The sequence below is a fragment of the Strigops habroptila genome, chromosome 1 (assembly GCF_004027225.2).
Source record: "Strigops habroptila isolate Jane chromosome 1, bStrHab1.2.pri, whole genome shotgun sequence".
NCBI classification, from domain to species: Eukaryota; Metazoa; Chordata; class Aves; order Psittaciformes; family Psittacidae; genus Strigops; species Strigops habroptila.
Window position 1 is genome coordinate 42,317,464 of NC_044277.2, and position 23,489 is coordinate 42,340,952.

At 39.6% G+C, this 23,489-nt stretch overlaps 1 protein-coding gene across 1 annotated transcript; it reads left to right on the top strand.

The window, feature by feature from the left end:
• The first annotated feature begins 4,086 nt into the window (after nt 1-4,086).
• On the top strand, nt 4,087-7,684 carry SNAI2 (snail family transcriptional repressor 2). Its single transcript, XM_030504495.1, has 3 exons — nt 4,087-4,364; nt 4,928-5,473; nt 6,433-7,684. Exons 1-3 carry the CDS (start codon nt 4,286-4,288, stop codon nt 6,612-6,614), a joined length of 807 nt encoding a protein of 268 aa, XP_030360355.1. The 5' UTR covers nt 4,087-4,285; the 3' UTR covers nt 6,615-7,684.
• Nucleotides 7,685-23,489: the final 15,805 nt, after the last annotated feature.

The window sequence follows — 23,489 nt, forward strand, 5'->3', positions numbered from 1 at the left end:
CATCTCTTAAATAGACTTGAACTGGAATTACAAACCTGAATTTACCAAAACATGGAACACTTAGTTCTATAACATGTACTGAAAGCAAACCCATTTTATAATCTTTCTGAATCTCAGAAGTTTAGATCCCATTACAGAACTGTACTTGATAACTGTGACTGAAAGTTACTGAATTTAGAAAAGCTGCATTTATTGGTGCAAAACCTAAAGAATGTGGATATTTTTTTACTTGAATTGGAAAAACATTCCAAGATGCACAGATTTATTCTGACTCATTGAACTTTAAGCCTAGAAGACTGGATCTTGACATGATTTCACAACAGTCTTTCTTTAAATTTGCTGCCATTTCTGCTGATAGTTCAGGTCAGCATTTGGAAGGATGAGCAAAACATGAAAGATAAGGTATCCCAAAAATGTGTTTCAAAAAAATTTTTAAGGTCTATATGTTGGGGCAATGCGAAGGAATACGTTCACTAGCTGTTTCCCTCTACTCTGTTAACTTCGGGCTTCTTTCTCTCTGACATCCAACCTAGTGACAGCTGAGGTACTCCTCATCCTGTAGCTCTACTAAACCTTTCCTGCTTCTGAAAGTTGCAATATATTCCAGGATATACCAGCTGGCACTAAGGAGGACGTATGAAAGCACTCAGTGACACTGAAGCTGAGTTGATATGTTATACATTCAACTGGCTATTGAAAACTGATTTTTTTTTTCCTCATATTAACCATTTCACACTTTCCTTTGAAATGTATGAGGCTTATGAATTTTAAGAGCTACGCTGTAAGTGTGAGATACTTGCACTTTACACCTTCCGGGTTGATGTTCTCACCGGCCTCAATAAACCTCTGGAGCTATTTTTTGTATGCCCTGATGGGTTTGGTGTCTCCTGGGGGTTCCACTGAACCTTGCTGTGCTGCCTTCCGTGGGCTCCACGGCAGGTCCAGGCAAAACGTGCTTAACAGTGCTGCCTCCGAAATATACTGTGCTCTGGGAACAGTGGTCCAGAATAACTCATTTAATATTCTGAAGTGATTCTGCTGTGTTTTATCCAGATATTCAGCATTTTCTGATCCATGGTATTGCTTGTAGTTGATGCTTGGTAAGGACATAAATGCTGTCATGAGAAGAACTAAGCTGATGATGGCTTAGCTTGGGTCCTTCTTCCCTCTTTGATAACAAACATAGTTCTGGCACCCTTCCATTTCCAGAAAGCTGAGTAACAAAAGTTGCTGCCCTTCTCAGAAAGCCTGGCAAGGAAAGGGATTTGGTGGAGCTGTCAGAAATGGGGACACTAAAGTGAGGCTCACAGGTTGTTATTTAGGCACATGAACAAGTGACCTGAAGTAAAATAAATAAATAAATAAATAAAAGCCTTTTCTGCTGCATGGTTGAAACTTTGGTCCTAATCACTCAGTAGCTGCAAAGTACATGCCAAGGTTTCAGGCGACAGAATTGCTTGGATCATTTCCTACCTGCTTTGCAGAATAGCAATTAGCAGCACAGTGGCATTAACAAGAGAGCTTTACACAAGCTTTCAAAGTAAAAACTTACAGAATCCCTAAAAGACCAACTACTTGTAAAATGTGAGAGGGAGGCTTTGGGCCTGGTTTTTCAGAGGTGGGTGCAAGGCTTTGCCCGCAGGTAGCATGACTGCCGGAGCTATCCACCACCTTCTGCAATCCCCGCACTGCCCTGGCTCCCCCAGGGAGGGGAAGCCTCCTGTGTTCCTCACTCGACCTTTGTGTTGCCTTTCTTGCATAGGGATGGATGCTGCACGTCTCTGGTTGCCCTCTCATCCACATCTGCCGTAAACACCCGGAACACCTGTTTACTCTGACTCACCCACTCCTCATGCAGACTCTCCCTTTTTTTGACAGCAGACCTCACTCAGGTAGTATGTACTGCAAATATCCTTTCAGAACCGTGTAATAACATGCCTTCTATCCAATTCCTAACATCCTTCAATCAGCTCAGCCAGTGGGCTAACTGCTTACGCTCCTGTGATTTATATAAGTGCAATTAATTTAAACTGCATCACTTTGCTGTTATGCTGGTGAAAATGCCCCGAGAAGGAGTACCTCACTGGTGAATCAGACCCTTTACTTTTAACAAACATACAAAAGAACAGATCCCGAGCCAGTGAAAATCTGCCTGGCTCCATTCATTTCAACACACAAACTTAAACCAGCTCAAGGTCTGAATCACAGCTCATGTAACAGACTATTTAGATACAGACTAATGCCTCACATCCTGAAATGCAATGCTTTCCCAGAGTTGGCAGGGGACAGGGGCTTCTCAGATAGAACAGAGCTGAGAGGAGAGCAGGACCAAAAATGCAACCTTTTACAAAAGGATTTCTTAATTTCTGTGGAGTTGAGGAAAGCAATAGTTTGTGTCTCTGCAAGCTCTGCTCTCCCTTCTGGGAAGAGCTACGTCTGCTGCACCACTCCAGCTGCAAAGCAGGCACCTGGGAAGTCCCTTTCCTTGCCACTTTTTTCCTGTAGCCTGGGTGTGTTCCTGCAGTTTGGAAATCCATGTGACACCTTTCGCTGACAGACACCAGAGTTAGACACTGAACAGCTGAATCTTTTTAATCAGTTCTTGAAAATGGCTAACTTTCCCTGCACTTGTTTTGGCATCCCTGAGATTAAGAATTCACGCTGCTCAACAAAGCACTTTACACTTACGTGTCTTAACACAACCAGAGGGAGTCTTTTTTTTCCCTCTTCATGACTATTCCAGCACCTGCTGCAAAAATAGGGCTGGGGTGGTCTCTGTAAAACAGCCTTCCACGCCTCCTCCCAACAGGACAGAGCCCTAGCAGCACACCGGCAGGGCTTACTGGTATGTGCCCAGGCAGGTGTAGTTAACACACAAGAAGGAGGGGGAAGGGGTGCAGAGAGAAGACCAAGAGTCAGTCAGAGTGTAATTTGTGTTAGAAATTCACCAGTGTTCATATATCCATGTTTTCTAAATGCAAATATTTTCAAATAAAAAAAACCAACAAACAAACAAACAAACCTAAACTATCTGTAACTGTCTCCTCTAAATCAATCTAGATAACTAGAAAATTCTGTGGCACATTTAAGACACTTTCATCCTAAATGAAATACATAATACAGATTACACCTTCATAAGAAATCAAGAGGTCCTGAACGTACTAATGGAGAGGGACGTTTAAGAGACATTTAAATTACGCAGTCTATAATTTGGAGAGGGTTGCTTATCTGTGCATCTTTTAACTACTTTGGGTAATTAGGAAAATTTCCTTGGCAGTGCTCTAAGAGGATAGGCAAAAGTGACATAATTACTCCCAAGGAAGGAAAGGTCAAGGTTTTGCATTCTGCAGATTTTTAAAGTAAAAAAGAAAGAGCTCTTCATATGAACAGTCTGAAGCAGTATGCATATTATATAAAACCTATCACCCTGCCCTGAAATGTAAGCTTTTCCAGGGCTTCTCCCTCTCCTTGAGCTCACTTGCAGTATCTTGCTGGCCCTTTTGCCTGGAAGGGCACAGGCTAGGGAGGCAGGCTACTCGTCTCCAGCCTTTCCTAAGTGCAATTATTCAAAGGCAGTTCCCAAGTGGAGCAGGCGTACAGTCAGTTCAAAGGCTTTCATTAGCTCTGCCGGCTAACTTGTTATCTTGTAATGTCCCCCTCCTTCTGCCCTTAATGAACAGTTTGTTCCACTGTAATTCTTACACATCTGGAAACCAGATTCGTATTAAAGAGAAAATAGAAGTTTCAGTGCCTGTGACTTAGCCAGATCTCTTGTCAGCTGAATCAGTAAACTGACCTTTTTACAAAGCACTCTGACCAACACATTTTTCTAGACTGAAATTCTACTGAGCGCACCATACACCCACTTTGCAGCAAGGATAACGCGCTCTGACCACAGCTCCTCCGTTCACAGCTGTCTCCAGCGGGAGGAGCTGAAACCTGAACCAAACTCTCCGAGCAGGGATTGGATCCCTCCCGCCAGCAGCGAGAGAGCCCTCCCAGAAAAACAGCCTGTTTGGAAAAGTGCTTAAGAACATCCCGAAGTGATTGGAGGAGAGGAAAACCCTTCCCCCCTGCACCTGACTAGTGGGTATTTACAGCACTTTTCAAGGCGCCTCTGCACTGCCACTACACACAGCCGGAGTGGATGGACTGCGCGGGGCAGGGAATGCGATAGGGACCGATGCGCTCGCAGTGATAGTGCGTGTGTGTGCCGCACACCCGCCGGGACCGCTACGCCGATCCACGAGGAGAGCCTGGGAGAAGGAGAAGCCCTGCATCCAAAATGCCACGCTCCTTTCTGGTCAAGAAACATTTCAATTCATCCAAGAAGCCCAATTACAGCGAGCTGGACACTCATACAGGTAACAAAACGAAATCTAATGCCACCGCATTGCTTCTGAGATTGCGGTCATTGCGTGGCAGTAATGAGGAAGGGTGGGATTGCTTTTCAGGCTTGAGGGAATGGGTTAGTTCATTGCTGGCTCTTTTTTCCTTTTGCTTACAAGGAAGGACGTTTAAGAAATATGTGAATGCTGCCCATAATGAATCATAAAAGTTTGCTCATGCACTTGAACTCAAGTTACTTAGACAGGATTCGGAGTTTTCCTGTGCTGTATCTGCTGGTGGTGGAAGCAAAACTTTCATATAAATCCTTCAGGAAGTTTCACTGCTTCATTGTATCAGGCTGCATAGATTCAGAAACAGCATGCTGCCTTGAAGAGACTGTCCAACTGTAATTTGTCTGTTTGAGGGTACTGTCTCTACCCATCAGAATATTTGTGTGAAATGATATTTCCTTAATCGTCCTTACATTAGATGACCATACTATTTAATTTATGCACCTTTTAATCCCCAAAATGTTAATTTTGCTGCCTTTTGAAATACTTTTTGTTTCTCTTACCTTAAAATTTTCTTCTTTCTTCAGTGATTATATCCCCATACCTGTATGAAAGCTATCCAGTCCCTATCATACCACAGCCAGAGATCCTGAGCTCAGTAGCTTACAATCCCATTACTGTGTGGACTACAACTGGGCTGCTACCATCTCCGTTACCCAACGACCTCTCTCCTCTTTCTGGATATCCCTCATCTTTGGGAAGAGTCAGCCCACCTCCACCTTCTGACACCTCCTCCAAAGATCACAGCGGTTCAGAAAGTCCCATTAGCGATGAAGAAGAGAGAATCCAGTCCAAGCTTTCAGACCCCCATGCAGTCGAAGCTGAAAAGTTTCAGTGCAGTTTATGCAACAAGACCTATTCAACTTTCTCTGGCTTGGCCAAACATAAGCAGCTGCACTGTGATGCCCAGTCTAGGAAATCATTCAGCTGCAAGTACTGTGACAAGGAGTATGTCAGCCTGGGAGCGCTTAAGATGCACATCAGGACCCACACACTACCTTGTGTCTGCAAGATCTGCGGCAAAGCTTTCTCTAGACCCTGGCTGCTTCAAGGACACATTAGAACTCACACTGGTAAGAACAACCATTACAATTGTTGTTTCTTGTTGCTATAACATCAGGGTGCCTTTTTATTATTTTTCTCCATAGGTGAAAAAAGCAGCTGTGTTTCTTTACTAACCTTGAAAAGCATCCTCACAATTTCAAATGTGTCATTAAAAGACTGAATTCTCCCTCTTGGGGGGTGGGTAGGAGGGGAGTGTAGCATGGTTTCATAACTGTGGGCCAAATTCTGGCATAAGTCAGCATTGCTCCCTTGATAGTTTTAGGATGGTTTAGCCCATTTCCACTAGCTGAACATTTTGCTTTAAGGATTTTATATTAACTTTCAGGCTTTGGAAATTGCTAGCTTTGAGAAGGCTCCAGCTGACTCTGAAATCAAGCAGCAAAACCAGAAAGGCAATACATGAGGGACTGCTTTCTAGCTGCTTAAGTAGCTGGCAAGTTTTGCATGCGCTATGTCAAGTCCTTTAGAATTAGAAACACATCATCACCAAAATTGGGGTTTTTTTCTCTGTGGAGGTAAAAACATGATTTTGAGTATAACACTGGGTGCAATGTAATGTCTGTACAGCTGTTTGCTGCTCTTCAGTGAAAGCCCTTGCCCCCAGTACCTCACACAGCTCTAAGCAGAAAAAGTTCTGTGAAAATATGTGAAACTTTTGGAGAAGCCCAGCCTAAAATCACTGCAAGCACCTGTGGATGCAGGAGGTGTCAGCAGCTTCTCCTCGGAGACTGCACATAGCAGCATATTCTGCAAAGACTGAGTTCTGCAAGTACAGTCAACAGTGCTGAAAGCCATCTATCTTACCTGTGACCTGATTAAACTTTTATTACACATTCTTTGTTATAACAAATCCTTTCTGCTGGTTCATTTGTTTCTTAGGATAACAGCAGCCTTTACCTATCCTAAACATGTACTTATTTTTATCTTTAAAGCTTTATTCTATTTTCCCTTGATGTTTCCTTTTTAGGAGAGAAGCCGTTTTCCTGTCCTCACTGCAACAGGGCTTTTGCAGACAGATCGAATCTGAGGGCTCATCTGCAGACCCACTCGGATGTGAAGAAATACCAGTGCAAAAATTGCTCCAAAACTTTCTCCAGAATGTCTCTTCTGCACAAACATGAGGAATCTGGCTGCTGTGTAGCACACTGAGTCATGCAGTCAATGTTTACCTGGACTTGATGTATTTCTCCACTCCTGTTCCAAATGATAAGTGGAAATCCAAAGGCATTTTCTCGTCTCCTTTTCAGCCAAAAAAAACCCAAACCACCACCAAACAAAAAAAAAAAAAAAAAAAAAAAAAAAAAATAGTGGGAGAACTTAGAATGTCAGTAGAAATGAGCTTTAAGTAGTTTCTGTTCAGTCACACATTCACATTCTTAAGTGTGAATTCTGAAATATGGGGAAAGACACCACGCATGACATTTCAAGTAGATCTAAGGGAAGAAGCATTATCAGCTTTCTTTATAGATGAAGCCAAATGTAGGTCGTCTTTTCTTGCTTAGAAAAGGCTACAAAGTTAACAATACATTCCTGCCAAGCCATTTCAACCAAAGAAACAGTATTTTAAGTGGAACTTTTAATAAAAATACTACCCAAGTGAATCTTGCTAGACACCATTTATCTCAGGTGCCTTAAAAAGTATTCCGAGTTTACCTTAGTAAATGTTTAATATTATTCATTGCTGTGTTTTTATTTTATTTTATTTGAAGCCAAGGCCTTCATTAATGATCTGAAAAGCTTTAAAACTGCATAATTAAGAGAAGAAAAAAAAACTTGTAAGAGAATGTACAAAAAATTGAAAGCCACAAATTAACCGCATGTGCCTTTTTTAAAAGAAAAGAAAGACTGTAGCTTCAAACATTCCTGGTGCATGCTTGACCATCTGTAACATGGAATAGTTCCTCTAAACTTTAATCTTTTTTAAAAAACGGGAATAAGTGCAAGAGAGGGGTTCACGGGAGTTTGACAATTATTTTTTTTAAATGCACAAAGGAAATGCAATATTTTCAGCATTACCCCTCCAAGTGCCTTTTTTATTAATGATTTTGTAAAGTATGTGGACATAATGTAAATATTTTTATTTTTATATGATTGAATGTGTCATGAATGAAAGCGAATTGTTGCCTATAGCAGCATCTATAGATAACTTGAAGAAAGCGTGAAGTGAAATTTATGTTGTTTTCTAGCCACTTTTTTACAATAAACATTTTTAAGTAAGATTTCTGTTGTCTGTTCTAATTAAAGAAAACAGCTGTGTCTGGTTTATCAAGGCTTTGGAATGTAGAAAAATACGAATGTCTCTACACAACCAAATGAAGATAAAAGTGAATTTCAGATGCCAATCCTTAGTTTACAACTACTGGACATTAGAAAGGCATATACCCATTGCATTTTAAACCATTTAAAACCATACAGAGCATTTCTCTAGAGTCACTGCTTTAAAACACCCTTGTTTTTTTGCTACTTACAACAGTATGACAATATTCTGAAATATATTTTTTTCAAAAACATTTAACAGAAGATTCTTTCTTGAATTTTAACAGTTGAAAGGATGCTACTAGAGCAGCCTTTTATAATACTTTTCCTGAGACTCTGACATTAAGAAGTCTGGGCCAAATCCAAAGTTCATTAAAGTCAGCAGAGCCCTGTAGGTGTTCAGTAATGTTTACATGATGTTCTTTTAAAATAGTAGTCAAGTCACAATACTGTATACTTTATATGGCCATTTCAGGAAGATGAAAGATATTTCTATTAAAGTATCTTACATATCAGAGCTGCCAAGTGAATGTATTATGACTTCGTATCAGCTAACATATCGCAGGAAAGAATTACTCAGTAATAAAAAGTAGAAATATTTTTCTTCAGATGATTTGTCTAAGGACTCCAAGATCTGAACTATATAAAAGCATTACAACATCAACAAATCATGTCTCATCATTACTGACTAGTTCAAAACACTATTTTCAACTTTCAACAAAGTACAAAGCTAAAAAACAGATAAGCACTGATTGGCATCCAGTCTTAAGACTACATTAATGCCTACATTAGGGTACCAGCAGGAGCAAATAATAATAAAAGCAAGATTTCAACAATTTATCAAGAATGCTACTGATGGCTAAATAAAAGTTGCACATTTATTGAAAAAGAGTATATTTCAGCAAAATAATGCAACAGAACATGCATGCCTTTTGACTCCTCCAGCTGAGTCCTGAAGAGGAGTGCTGCAGCCAGACTGCACTGGAGTAATGCAGGCAATAAGCACATGATGGAAGTTTTGTACCTATTCTCCACAGGAAGCATGATACTGAAAAAAGATCAGCTCAAATGAAGCTTTTCATATTCTCCAAGCATCTTCTGACAATATCTCAGGTTATAACAACGATTCCCTAGGTCCTGCTAGACTTTTTTTTCTTCAGGAAACAGCTAAAGTTCAAGAAAGATAGGGTTAGTGGGAATTTTTGAGGTAACATTTTGAAATGAACATATGAAGGCATCAAATACCCTTAAAAAGTTTCATGTGGTTACTCTATTGATTCGCACTTCCATGTCATTCTCTTTGAAGTTCTTAGGCTCCAGCGGCTCTTTGTGCAGCTTTCTCTTCCCAGAGCAAAGTTTACTGGAGTATGAGGAAAGCTCTGGCAGTCAACAGCTATTTGTACTGTCAAAGTTCTAGGTTTGCTCTCCTGTGTCATGTCACAAAGGCTTTTCCATTGTTTTAATTCACACTTTAAATTCTCTACACCCATAGTAAATGAAATAGCATAAGAGCCTGACTTCTCAAATGAGTGGAAATGCTACTGTTGTCCTTCAGGGAAATCAGATGAAAACTTCATCAAAATACAGTATGCTAAACCAAACACAAGTGGAACTGGTCTCATTTAGAGATGACAATAAAGATATACTACTTTGCATGCCTGTAACACCTGTACTCATAAAATACAAAGACGGGAAAGGCTAGAAGCTCTTCTGGCTCATCTCTTTAATTGAAACAGAGTGTTCTATCACAGATCCTTAGCTCTCTGTCCAGTTGCAGCATAAACTTCCCAGGGAGCTGAATTTCTCTGCTTTTTCTGAGAGACTGCTTTCTATTTGCTATCAGGACATTTCTCAAAAACATGCCCTTCTATACCTGCACAAGCTATTTATCAATGTAAATTGAATTCTGCTGTGAGCTGTTGGTCGATGACTGCTTTGGTTTTCTTGAAACAGGATGGAAAACTCCCTTCATGGCTAATCTACCCATTGAATCTCTTTGGCCACTGCTACATTTCTCACAACACACCTCTCATTCTGTATTCAAATTCTCAAATTTTAAAATCTTCTTTAGGAAGACCTTCACACTCTGAATATTTTAACTGGGGTTTTTTTTATCTGAAATCAGTCACTTTTTTTTTTTTATATTTAATTTTTAATACCAGCGCTAAATGTAATTCTTTGAAGTGAAAAGTTAAGCTATCAAAAGATCAGTCTCTCCTCTAAAGGCACCTGAATGATAGCAGCCTATTACAACATGATTCATAGTTTTTTTAACTCTTCACTAACAAGTTGTTTAAAATCAGTAGATCTAGGGGAGGGACTTTTACCCGGAGGTTACTCCAAATCTCTAAGTACATACTTGTTTGGTTATATGATTGCCCACTATAGGGAATGAGGGCTAGATCATTCCTTTAAGATGTTCTGGCAATTTACTTTCACTTCCCAAGTGTGCTTTCAGTGTGCAAAGAAGGGCTGTACCATCACAGCCAATGTGTAGTTACAAGTCAAATGTATGAGTTTCTCGAGGCTGAAGGCAATAATTGATTCACTTTGATTTTCTCTTTTCTCTTCCCTTGCTTCCTTCTGAGCGTGCTTTTCACCTCACAGGCTGCAGAATGGAGTAGGATGTGCATGAAATGAAGACAGAACAAAGCACATATTTATGCTTAAAGCACTACAATTATCCTACCATCTGATGTGTAGTTCAGAAAAGCCACTTAGGTACTCACCAAGGGGTTAAAATAAGTGCCTCTCAGATTTAGACACAATAAAAATTGTCTTCTGTCTTTTACTCTATTATTTGGATTATTATATTGCCTGTTATCATTAAGCAAGCTCAGGGCTTATTAGTCTAAGCTCCATAAAATCAATCAAAAAAAGAAGCATCATAAAGATCCCATAATCTCAATTTAAAAAAGGAAGGACAATGGGAAACCTGGTTGTCCTGGTTTTGGCTGAGGTGGAGTTAATTCTCTACTTAGTAGCAGGTACAGTGCTGTGTTGTGGATTTACTATGAGAGTAATGCTGATAACAAAATAATGTGTTGTTGCTAAGTAGTACTTACCTTAAATCAAGGACTTTTCAGTCTCTCATGCTCTGCCAGTGAGCAGGTGCATAGGAAGCTGGGAGAGAGCAGAGACAGGACACACGACCTGAACTAGCCAAAGGGATATTCCATACCATGAAACATCATGGTCCAGTGTTCTCATGTCCACCTTGTACTGGTAACCTCAGAACTGGACCTGGCACTGCAGATGGGCTTTGCCACTGCTGAGTAGAAGTGGAAATACTGCTCAATTTCTTATAGGATTTTGATGAGATGCATTAAGATTCTGGAAAGTGTATGAGCCATAACAGTAGAGTACAGACAAAAATGATGCCTGCATGCTCTGTCCCTTCTTCCTCCAAAATTTAATTAATTCCAAATCTATATAAAGTCATCAGGAACTTTGAAGGGTATGTAGTATGGGACTTTTCTTTCCTGGGAGAGTAAGAGTTGCCCTGTCCTGTTGCAGAGTGCAGAATTAGGGTGCCTCAGGTGAGAGGCAACGTGGGTTTCTTAGAGGGGTGCACATCTTGCTTCAGAGGCATATCCTTTTTGAGATAACGTATAAAGCATGGCTGAGCAAGTTCTTTGAGGCCATGGTGCAGCCTAATTGCATACTTGCATTGCTGTCTATCCTGAGGGACACATAGATAACCAGGCTAGAGATCAAAAAATAAAAATTAAATTCACAGAGGTGGTGTTTTTACCTCTTTGGCAGTTTGGTCACTTTGTTCATTTTCACTTACCATTTCAATACTTCAGGAATGTCATCCAAACAAATACTTCTTTGAGTTTTTTCTTCTGGTTCACTCACCATTTGGGGTACAAAAACATAAGCAAGTGCTCCTTCATGACCCGTGTTCTTTTGTTTTCCTCACATTTCTGTAAGACAAAAGTTACTGCAAAATGCAACATCTGCTTTCTGTTACAAGCTTCTTCTTTCTCCCTTTTACCTGGGAATAATTAATATGCCCATCTCTTGTCTTTTTTCCTCTCTGCTTTATATGCACCACCAGAAGTTTGTCCAGTCCATATGCCAAGTAGCTGGGAGGTGGACAAAGATCACAGTTTGGCAGCCCTTGCCAAGAGGGAATAAATGACCTTTTATATCTGTCCTTTATGCAAACATATTTTACATCATTTTGTCAAAACAAGACATAGAAAACAGCAATCACATGAATGCCAGCTCAAATGCACATGGCCTCCAACATTTTTAGCACCTTTCACCCTCTGAGCTTGGAAGAGCAACTCAGGTACATGCAGACATTCACAGTCTCTTCACACAGGTAGACATACAGCAGAACAGCCTGCACATTCAAACATGTGAATCCTTTCACTGCAACCGCAATGGGAATCTGCTTCAGAGAAATCCAGAGATATCCCTCATTTTGTTGCTAGAGCCATCCCTCAATTAAAAAGGGTGGTTTTAAATGCAAACACCAGGGTGCTTTCTAGCAGGATAAAGTCAAAGGAGGGTGTTCTTCAAGTTGTTTGCCCATCAGCACAGGCAGGACTGAAAATACTACACATTCTGGATCAGGATATTTTATATTACTTATACTGTAAAACAGAGCCTTTTGCCTGAAGAAGACTACAGAAAGCCACTCCTCACCTTGTCAAGCCTCGACATACTCCTTACTTCTCATATTTTAGCCCCTTCTGTTACTACTTTCTCTCCCTCACTTCAGAATCATCTTCCTAGATGTGGCTGACAAGAATAAAGAGTTAGAAGAATGAAAATTGACAGTTATTAAGTAACTCCAGCAAAAAAATCAATGAATAATATAGATCTTTAAATACTAGATAGATGTGAGTATTGCAACATCCTCTAACCAGCCCTAGATGTGGGTCTGAACAACAAATACATGTTACATGGTGGGCCATCAAATGGCAGTGGTTTCTGACCATCACTTTTTCGCATCTGCTTCAAAGGCATGACCTGAGAATGCTTGGTCTACAAAATCCATCACAGAGAAGTGTCTACATCTCACTGAGTCCTGTGGGTTCCCAGTAAAAGCACTGAACATCAGAGTATCAACTCACAGACGTCTGCTAAGTTGCTAATAAGCAGCAGTTAAAGAATAACGCTGCACTGCAATTAGCTCAGATTTTGCACATGTCCCTAAACCAAAGTAAATTCCTTTGATGTAACCTGCCCTCTCATGTATGCTGGCAGATCATCCACAGCTGACAATGAATAAAGAGTTAGAAGAATGAAAACTGACAGTTATTAAGTAACTCCAGCAAAAAAATCAATGAATAACAATCAACAACTTAATATTATGCATAAAAGACTAATAAAAATCCCCCCATGTCTGTAAAAGCTGCATCATATTTAGCATTAAATCATTAATTTTTCACATTTTTTAATGTTATGAAAAGATATATTGAAGACAGTTCACCAAGATTTATAGCAAAGTATTCACTATTCATCCATAACACATGAAACAGGGCCAGGTTGCTATGTCCTGGGGAAATTAAAAAAAGAATCTTGTGACTCGTAATGGACATTTTAGTGGTGTTTGTGAAACAATTTGGCATCTCAGCCCAGATCCTAACGAGTTCTAACTGGACAAGACCTACACTCAAAAACAGCCAGGATTTTTTGACAGCCTTAACTTACTGACAGAAAATAGCTTTTTGGAGAAATGGGTTTCAGCTTCTAGGTAGTTTCAAGAAATTGCTCCACTCGTTTTCTCTGTCCCCACTTTTCCCACTATTAGCAGAAAAAAAAATAGTTACTACTTTTATTTCCCAGTGAACTCTCCTCACAGGTTACAAAATCATCGCTGTAGGTTGCGATTTGGCAGTCACAGAGAGAGCCCTGACTGAGGGCTGCTTCCGAATATTTGAACCCAAATGCTCTATCTGTCCACACAGTATGTGAGCATGTCACTGGCAGGACAACATGGGTTCTGGGAACAAATTGAAGAAAAATAGAGGTCTTAAGGACTGTTGAAATGTCAGCCTTCATAGGAGGGTAGTTATCGGATATTTATAAGCAGTAAATATCAATTACAAATTACCTTCCAGGCCAGGCTTCTGTAACAGGAGAAACTCAGAAGTTCAGCACTGCTTAGCTTTGAGAAAAGATTTTGACTCCAGCTAGGACTGCAGCTGATAAATCAGGTATGTCTGATTATCCTTCTTACTGCCACAAAATATTCTTCTGTGTACACGGTATCCTGGGATTGTCCCACACAATGATTTTCTCCCAGTGAACTTTGCATTGCCGCTGTCAGAAGCAGTATTCCAAACCTATTTGGACATTTGCTAACAGAAATAGCAATTTTCTATAATCCTTTGCTGCTTAGGTTTGTAGTGTTAAGAAGAAAGTAGAGCCCAAAAGTCTGTAAGCCTAGGCATCTTGTTTTTCCTAAAACACTGACCTATTTGGAACTCTATGTGTCCTTTCTTCTAGTAAACCTTTTTTCTTGCTGTACAATCACATATGCTGGAGTTTATATGTCAGATCGCTGTGCTAACAATGATGAGGTTGCAATTCTGAGTTCCTGTGGTAAGTTTATAGTTTTTTAAACATCTTTCTTCATGCTTTTTTGTTATGTACTTGTGGAAAGAGTGCATGATATTGACCTACTACTTAGGTCAAGTTCAAGTGATTTTTGAAAATATAATTCCTTGCCTTTTTTCTGATAACTGCAGACATTACATTAAATCTTAGCTCCTGTACGTTTGAGAAGCTTTTGCTATTCGTGTTCAGTAAATGCCTTCCCTTCTTGTTTATATCTTTGTGTTTAAAACAAAAAGTGCAAATTTCACCACAGGTCTCTTGAACACAACCTGAAATTATGGAACATCTCTTTGTAATTTCAGACAATGTGCTTGAGAGAGGAAGTACTGCATGCGCAATGCTTGCTTCTGCATGTTGGTCCTGTGAGAAGTATCATAGTTGCTAAAGAAAATAAATGCCTGTTTGCATCTTAGGTCACTAATGGAGAGGAAGGATCTGTTCTGATCACAAAAACAAAAATATGTTGCCATCACATGCGTGATTTTCATCCCCCACTTTAAACAGGAAATAGCTTTTAGGTCTTTTAGTCCAGATAATCTTCTCTTACTCACGTTACTTTGTTCCTAAGCATAAAGAAGGAAGTTGTTTTCTGAGAAAGATGCTAGAATCTGGCATAGTACTTCTTATAGGGGCCCATAACTAAAACTGCAACATATATTACCTACACAGATGAACACTATAGCTCAGTATCCATGCAATATTTCATTTTGAAAGGAGGAAGTAATATTTTGAAGAAGTGCCATGTAAAGTCAAACCATGCATTTGTATTGCTCTTTCACTGATAGATCATGAACAAGTCAAACTGTCTAGGAGCAGGACTGTCTTCTCTCTTGAAACAGACCTATTATTGTGAATAGTAGTGCTCATTATATTGCATGACATTTTCCCTTAGCCTGATTTTTGTATTCTTTAATGCCCTGGTAGAAGTGTCTAACACACTGCCAGGAGCCACCACACTCTGACCTGATGCAGCTGGGAAGAAAGCAGACCAGGATTTCACTCGGTATTCAAGGGTGAGCCTTCCCTCCAGGAGATTTTGCTGCTGTAACTGTGCAGCAAACTCTCCTAGCATAGACACAATTCATATTGACAAAATGTGCTTTGCCAGCAGGGCTTCTCCCGATTGCCCAAGCACAAGAGTAACTTGCAAGCCAATATGCCTCGACTTTAGCTTTTGTCAGTACAGAAGTGCTGCAAAGAAAAGAGCTAAAAACATAAACAAAATACCAACAGTCCTACACTCTTGGCAAAAGTTCCTGACACAGACCTGATCTGAGTCATAGGACAGGGCAGCTTGCACACCTTCTTGCTCTCAGGATTGTGCCTAAAGTATAGCTCAGACATTAATGCTTAAATGACAGGATTTTGAGGCTTCTGATGGGAAAATGTATGCTTGGTGGCAGAAGAAGAGCCGGAAACAGTCCTTCTCACAGTGGGACTATAACAAATATGCTAGAGTTAATCCATTTGCTTTCATTTTATTTTCTCTTTGCCTGTTTTTAGTGAGGATGAATAATGTCCATGTCTTGTAACACCTCGGTAATAGTTCAGCAGGATTGCTGTGACCTTTGCTAGCTGGACGAGGACTGATTAGATGCAGATTTCAATGTATGAAATTCAGCTGACAAGCCAGGCTTGCAGTTTGTACTGCTGCAGTTTCTGTTGAGGAATGTACAAATTGTCATTTTTGTTATTCTTTGAGGGGAAACTAAGAAGTTGGTGGAAATGGAGAGCTGAAGTGAAATGCGTTTCTCTAATTACTCCTTCTGGTTTAGTTTTGGCAGATAACTACGCATGCCTGAACTACACTCAGCTGAGAATGTCACATTTTGTTTTTAGCCATTTGAACCCAGGACAAGCTCCCATCTACTTATGCCAAAGATGAACCTTTCCAGGTGATCTAAAATGTAGACTTCTTAACTGATGTGAATGGCAGCCTTCCTGTTTTAAATTCCAAGCTGTAAAAAGAGAGTTGCATTGTCAATCAGCCAGCAAATGGTGCTGCACTGGCCTTTCTAGAAAAACAAACAATGGGTAATAAATGACTTTATGGTAGGATTGAATTTAAAACAAAAAATCCTTATCAGTGCAACATGTTTTCTGGTCCACTAAAACTATTCTGTTTTAATCTATTCCAGCTATGTTGCATTTCCCATTTTTTTAATTAAAACAGGTCCTTCTAAATGTATAAATGTATGTACACATACAAATGTGGGTATGTATATACAAACATATACATGGAAACATTTTCTGCACTTAGGCAGAGGTAGAATTAGAGTAAAATTACACTCTAAATGATACTTTTTTTTTAGCAGTACTGTTAACATTACCATTCTCATCTCTTTTTCAAAATCTTAATTTTCTTTAACAAAAACTGCAGTGAGTTTCTTGTTCCTAGTTACTTGGAAAAAACAGAGCTTTGACAGTAATCAAGTGTAACCAGTACTTTCCAGCAGCCAAATAGCATACTGCAAAGGCAGATAAGTCTCAAATAGATATATTGGCACCACTTCACTCAGAAAGGTTTCAATGGGGACAGTCCTCAAGTTGACGATGAATGTTAGCAATGGAAACTAGTCCTGTGGCTGACCAGAACATGGAAGGAAGGAGTGTGAGAAAGCCATAGTGAAGATCTTCACTATTTATTGAGTGGCTTTTACTTTGGTGTTGCAAGCAGGAGGAGTCAAAGCAAAAGCAAACTTCTCAGCAGATCAAAATAGTGTGTAGGAGTTCCACTGCACCCCAGGGGCTTTGCAAAGCTAACAGGTATGCCTGAAATCCATGAATGCATGAACCCTCTTGGAATCTACTGGATTACATTTGTAAAAACATAGAAAAATTCAACTGCGAGTGGCATCTCCTGGGAAGATTTCGGAGATTCTCAACACTGGAAAATATTTTTTATACCTTCCCTTGCCATTCAGCTCTCACCTTTGAGCAACACAAAATTCATGGCACAATGAACCAGTCCATGGACTGGTTTCCAGACCCAAATAGCCAATATGCTGCAGACTGCATAACAGATATAAAGGGAACGTACTGTATTAATTTACTCAGACTATATGTTTTCCTACAGTTGTCAACATCGGTAATGGAGACTTAAGCACATAGTCCCCATACTAGTCAAGGAATTTTCTTTATGCTTATGGAACACAGACAGTTTGTGTTTGTTTTTTTTTTACTCAGACTTTTCCCTGACTCTTTAATAACAGCCCTTGAGTATAATGTTCCTGTTTAAGTTTACCATGCACCTGTGTTATCCTTTTTCTCTAGCAGAAATGAAGTTGGGACACAACTGAGGTTTTGGGTTTGGTTCTCTGGTATATTCAGCAATCTCATTGGAGGAAAATAAAGAGCCAGGTATCTTCTGGTGCACATGAATATATCACTCGTGTGTTCAGGAAATCTGACACATTCAGGAAACACTGGTCTTACCAGGTGTGAGCAATACAGCTGTGCAGAGCACTCAGCATCACATCAGACCTATTGCATAAATGCAACCTCTTCATCTGCACCTAAGTGAGAAGTCACATGCAACTCCAAAGTTTCACATTTTCTATACATTCAGAAACCTTCTGGAATATCAAAGAGAATATAGCAGTCTTACTCTTACACAGATGCTCCAATAAACGGGAATCTGTATGCGCCAGGCAGCACAGCAGAGTATTCCACTTTTTAAGAGATGGGGGCGAGAGGCAAGACTCTGCCTACATACATGAAGGATATACAGCATAAATCTAATCGTCCTTCATCCATGTTTCAGCCCAGGAGCTGCGGATTATAACCTTTCACCCTGCACTGCACACAATCAATTCAGCTCCCAAGTGCAGAGCTGGTTTTATGCTGGATCTTTCAAAGCGCCTGGTTCCAGTGAATAGATACAGTCTTCTCTTTTTTTGGCTCTCCACTAAGTAATGGCTGCAGAATATGTCAGACAAATGCTGCAAAGGTCAGGGGGCAATGGCTAAGAGGAAAGTTGGTTCTCATGGCTCTATCCACAGGATAGGGTGGATACATTTTCCAGTGTGTTCCACAGTTCTGGTCTTTCAGTGCATATCTGGTTGCATTCTCACCACATATAAGGGCAAAATATAGGTGAGCAACCCCACTTTCCTATGGAGGAAAGCCCAGGCATACAGGCAAGGTACATTTCAGTGCATCGTACTGTAGGGGACAACCAACACTGTAATATGTGAATTTGCTCCGGAGTCTAGTTGGAGCTATTATATCCCAGATTTTATTAATCTGATATATACTTTCTATAGGCCAAAGGTTAAAAAAGTTTCTGTCAAGAAAGTGCTTTCCAAAGGCAGTGTGGAAATGGTGGGTTTTGCAACATGTTGCATGTGTGTCAGAAGAAAGAAAAGAAAGTAGGAGATCTGTGTGTGTCCCTGTAGCTTGCCCTTCAGGCTGTTCCATTCCACAGCCAGCTGTCAAGCTTTCCAGACCTGTACTGCTGTTTTAAAAAGGGATAAGGCTTCCGAAGCTTTCAGGACAAAACAAACGAACAAACAAAAAAACAGACACTTAGATGCTGCCCTATTTAAAATCTGGCCTTGTGCATGCTGACTTGCGTAGCAAGTTTGGAAAGTGCCATCAAGGAGGTCATGCTATAAATTCAGGTTTAAATCCCGGTTGGGTAGAATACAGGTTTTAATCCATCTCCCTGGACTGCACCTGGACTGCTGTGCTGAGTCAGAGTCCATCCTCCTCTTCTTTTTACACCTAGACACCCTGCAGACTGGTGGTTAGACCACTTGGAGGTGGAAAACTGGTCCAAATCCTACCAAGTGAGATGATGCCTAAACTAGGGAATTCCTGGTGCTAACCAGTGACGTACACTCACAGCAGTGCATGAACCAATGCAAGAGATGACGTTTTTCTAAAACCCAATGAATGCTGTCTTACACCTGCTTACTTTTTATTGCAGGCAGGTCCAAATATAGATACACTTTAAATGCAATAATCAGATTATATTTTACATATATATTAAACATAAAGCTGTGAAGGTGGCCAAACACTGTCACTGGAACAGGTTGCTAAGAGAGGCTGTGGTGTTTCCACCCTTGGAGATATTCAAAACCTAATTGGATACAATCCCAGGCAACCTATTCTAGCTGACCATGTTTGAGCAGGGGTGTTGAATGAGACAATGTCCAGAGGCGCCTTCCAACTGCAAGAATTCTGAAATTCTATGGTTAAAAAAAAAAAGGAAAAAAGGGAACGTAATTTTTTTATATTTTCATATAAGCTAGAGAAAAAAATGAAATTATTTATTTTGGATCAGATTGATGAAACATGTTTATCGTTCTAGACATGGAACTGTAAATTCACTTATGGTCTTAATTCTTGTTACTGAACCCTCTCAAATTCTGGCTTTCTTTTTACTCTGTTCAGGTACAACAGCATTGATGGATGTGTGTGGCACCAGTGTGACTGGGATGTGAAATCATGTGCTTTCCCCTCACATGAAGAGGCATTTCAGCAATGATCAATCATGTATTTTCTCCTTTGGCAGATATTCACAGAGGTTTTCATTTTCAAGGAACCATTTCTTTTTCTTTTTATTGTCATCATGATGAAGTCCCTAATAACTGACATTTACTGACAGAACTAGGTTCAGATTTGTCTGAGATGTGCAGACGATGGACTAATTCCATGTATTATCAACCTGGCTTTGAGAAATGTCACAAATACAAGTCTCCTAACTGAGATTTATTGAAATTTCTTAAAGTCCTGAATTGTTTTCCCTTGAAGCATTTAGTTCAGTAGATCTTTATCAATCTATACCTGTACATACATGAAGATCCATATGCAAGGACACATGTTTACAACAAATTGCTGAGACTCTCCACATCTGAGGTTGTTTCTGCATATTCATGTGTAGACCTAAGGGCTGAAATATCTTTTCTGCATGATAGATTTTACCCTAATAATCTGTACAGCATATCATTCAAAAACAGTAACGACGTTTGGACAGATGCTTCTGAAACATACTTTCATGGTTCCCTGAAGTCTTCTTTGTGTATATAATTACAACAGATGCTATTTTATTTTGTGAAGCAAATGATAAAATCTTAGAAAATCTTTCATGAGAAGTATTTATGAAAAGATTGGAAATCTCACAGACTATTTTTTTTTCTTCTTCCTGTTGGCCATTGCCACGTTTTTGAATGCCAGATCCTGCAGATCCTGGAAAAATCATGATATCAGGTAAAATTACTAAATAAGCATTAGGAATAGAGAGCAAGCTTGATGTTGAAATACAGGCTCCTATCATTAAAAATATATTTCCATGTCTTATTTATTTAAGATTATAATTTATTTATGACAAAAACCTTTAAAAGATGTGAATGAAATTTCTTACCCTAATTTGGATAAATTAGGCAAATTCACTGTTCTTTTTCTCTTTTAATTTGATACACAGGCTATTTAAACCTGTGGCAGTGGAGCAGCATCTATATTTCCAAACAGCAAGAAATCCCAGTTCCCTCATTTATTAATTTACATATATAATTTCTTGCATCAGGTCTTTTCTCTCATAAAGAGAGCTTCACCATCCAAAATGGAAATTAGTTGCCATCAAAATGAATTTGAGTATTTACATTAAATTATACCTTATTTTTTCATCTCTAAAACATGAGATGCCAACCATACATATTTAATTAAACAGTTTATTCAGTTAAGCCAATAAAATTACATTGTTCTTATCAATATCACTTACTCCACTAGTCTGAAGAATGAAAAGCATGTGTTTTTACTCCTCATAGTTTCCCTCCTCCTGGAGCTTTTTCCACCGCCCAATTTGTTCTTTGTCTACCATCTTTCCTGGTATGAACTCCAAGGTTGACATAGAGGATGCAGCAAAACTTGGAAGATGAAGTAGTGTTTTAGATGAAGCTCAGTGTAGGACTACCTCTGGGCAGAATACATATATTACCTCTGCATATGTCATACAGGAGTTAATTGTCCACTGTGCAGGAGAACCAAATGTGTAGTTCAAAGAGTTATACTCAGCTGACAAAAACTGGTTCTCATCTTTCTCCTAAGCTCTGTTTCATATTCTGAACTTCCAAACAAAAAGATTTCCAGGCTCTTAAAAAAATTATTAGTAAGTAAGTCCTCAAAATTGTTTTCTGAATGTTTTTTTTTTTTTCAAGGAAGTCTTGCATGCCCATTATTCATTAGACATCTGTAACAACGAGTGCACATTCACAGCATCCACAAGTTAGCAATGCTGGTTAAGCAAGTATGTGCTTAACTTTCTGCTAGTGTTCAAATCACTGCAATGTAAAATGTACCTAATTCACAGTAGGTCGTGAGTTGGGATTTGTTCCACTTCTGATGCCCAGGCAAAGGGCTAGGTATCAGCAGTCGATGCTGACCATAGTGAAGACTTTCCATTGAGAGACTTTTCAAATATTTGTGTGATATAAAGTGGTGCTAGAGGAATAAGAAGGATGAGTAAAAATTCCCCCCTTGGATTCCTCCTTTCCCTGGGACATCACTTCGAAAAAAGCAATGCTCCAGCATTTTTCAGATCAAAATGCTTTTTGATCTGAAAACACTGGTTAGAGCGTTCGTCATATTCAAAGTTTTCTTATAACCTCCTATTGCTGAAGAAAAATTACTCCTAATAACAAAATTATTAAAAAATAAAATCCTGATATATACATTTCCTTTCATTCCAATTCATCCCAATGTGTTTTGCAAATCCAAATAACCTGACATTTATGTTAAACTTAACAGGTCATTGGATCCAGCTCTGCAGAGCAACACATCAGAGTTTAGAGTCCCACTGATCATTTCTGTCCCTCAAGTACAGGCTCTGGATGAATTAGCACGACTATTAATCATAATAATACATCTGTGTCGTGGTTCTGAGATTCTTGAGATGTTTTCCAGAAACTGCAAACTGGCATGATACTAGCCAAAAAAACATTAAAGCATAGATCTTAACTCTCCAGTGAATCCTTCAGAAACTGAATAGCTCTCACAGCATATTTCTGACAGGAAATATACACTTGAGATGTTTTAAGCCTGAAATGTCACATACACAACGGAGCTTAAGCCTGAGAATAGCCTCCCCTGTTTCCAAGATCATAACACTAGTATTATAATTAAGAGGATAAAATGCCACTTCCTTGCTTCCCATACGCCTCTCCAAATGAAATGTGAGTCACTTCATGAATTTCATCTAAGCCTGATGGAACAATTTCAGCCTGTCCTGGACAACCCTCCTGCCCAGTTCCCTCACACACACACTCACACACGTTATTTCTACTAGCTTGGATTTCATATCCACCTCTGCCCAATCGCTTGTGGCAGGCTCTAGTGGTAAAGCAAATGCTTTGCTGCTGTTTTTCCCCTTAGAATTACAGATCACTGAAGAAGTAGCTTAAAACATTTCCACTGGAGAAAAATGTGATGAAATTGTTAAAGGTTCAGCAGCCTTGAAACACTAGTAGGCTATTGGCATGAGGATTATTCCCAGACATGATCTTTCCTTTGGAACCTGCAGTCGAAGTTTGCAATATTTGTTCACTTTGTGCCTCCTTGGCGTAGCCTGTCTCTCTGGCTGATTTTCTTCCTTTCTTTATCTGAAGCTGGCATTTTTTCCACTCTCAATAATTAAGCTGTCTCGATGTTAGAGACATGCCTATTTTATCACATGTATGTCTCTTACACAGTTGAAAAAGGAGATCTCCAAGGGAGAAGGCGGCTGGCGTCTCTGCTGTTGAAACGGTTTCAGTCTGGCCTGAATACTTTGCCTGCAGTGCTGCAACCCACAAGGGGGTCTTAACCTCTGAAACCTGCTGACTCAAGAGTAATTGGCCAGCATGATGCCACTGTGACCATCAAGTGGAACAAATAAAATTATCCACCATTTCAGTGCTGTGATTGTCCTCTCCCACTGCGTGATTCCACGAATCCCCTGGAGGACTGACCTGCTTATAATAAACAAATTGTTTTCTGGGCTCCTTTTCCATTGCCTGTAGGGGAGCTACAAGAAGACAGAACCAAGCTGTGTTAACTATATTTAGTGGTCTTTTTTTTTTTTTCCTTAAATTGCATCAGATGTTGCAGATGACTAGATACAGTATGATCTTTTAAAATTATATCCTCAAGAAGCAAACAATTAGAGAAAATAGCATCTCTACAAGGAAACTCAAGTTTACACAGCAGTAG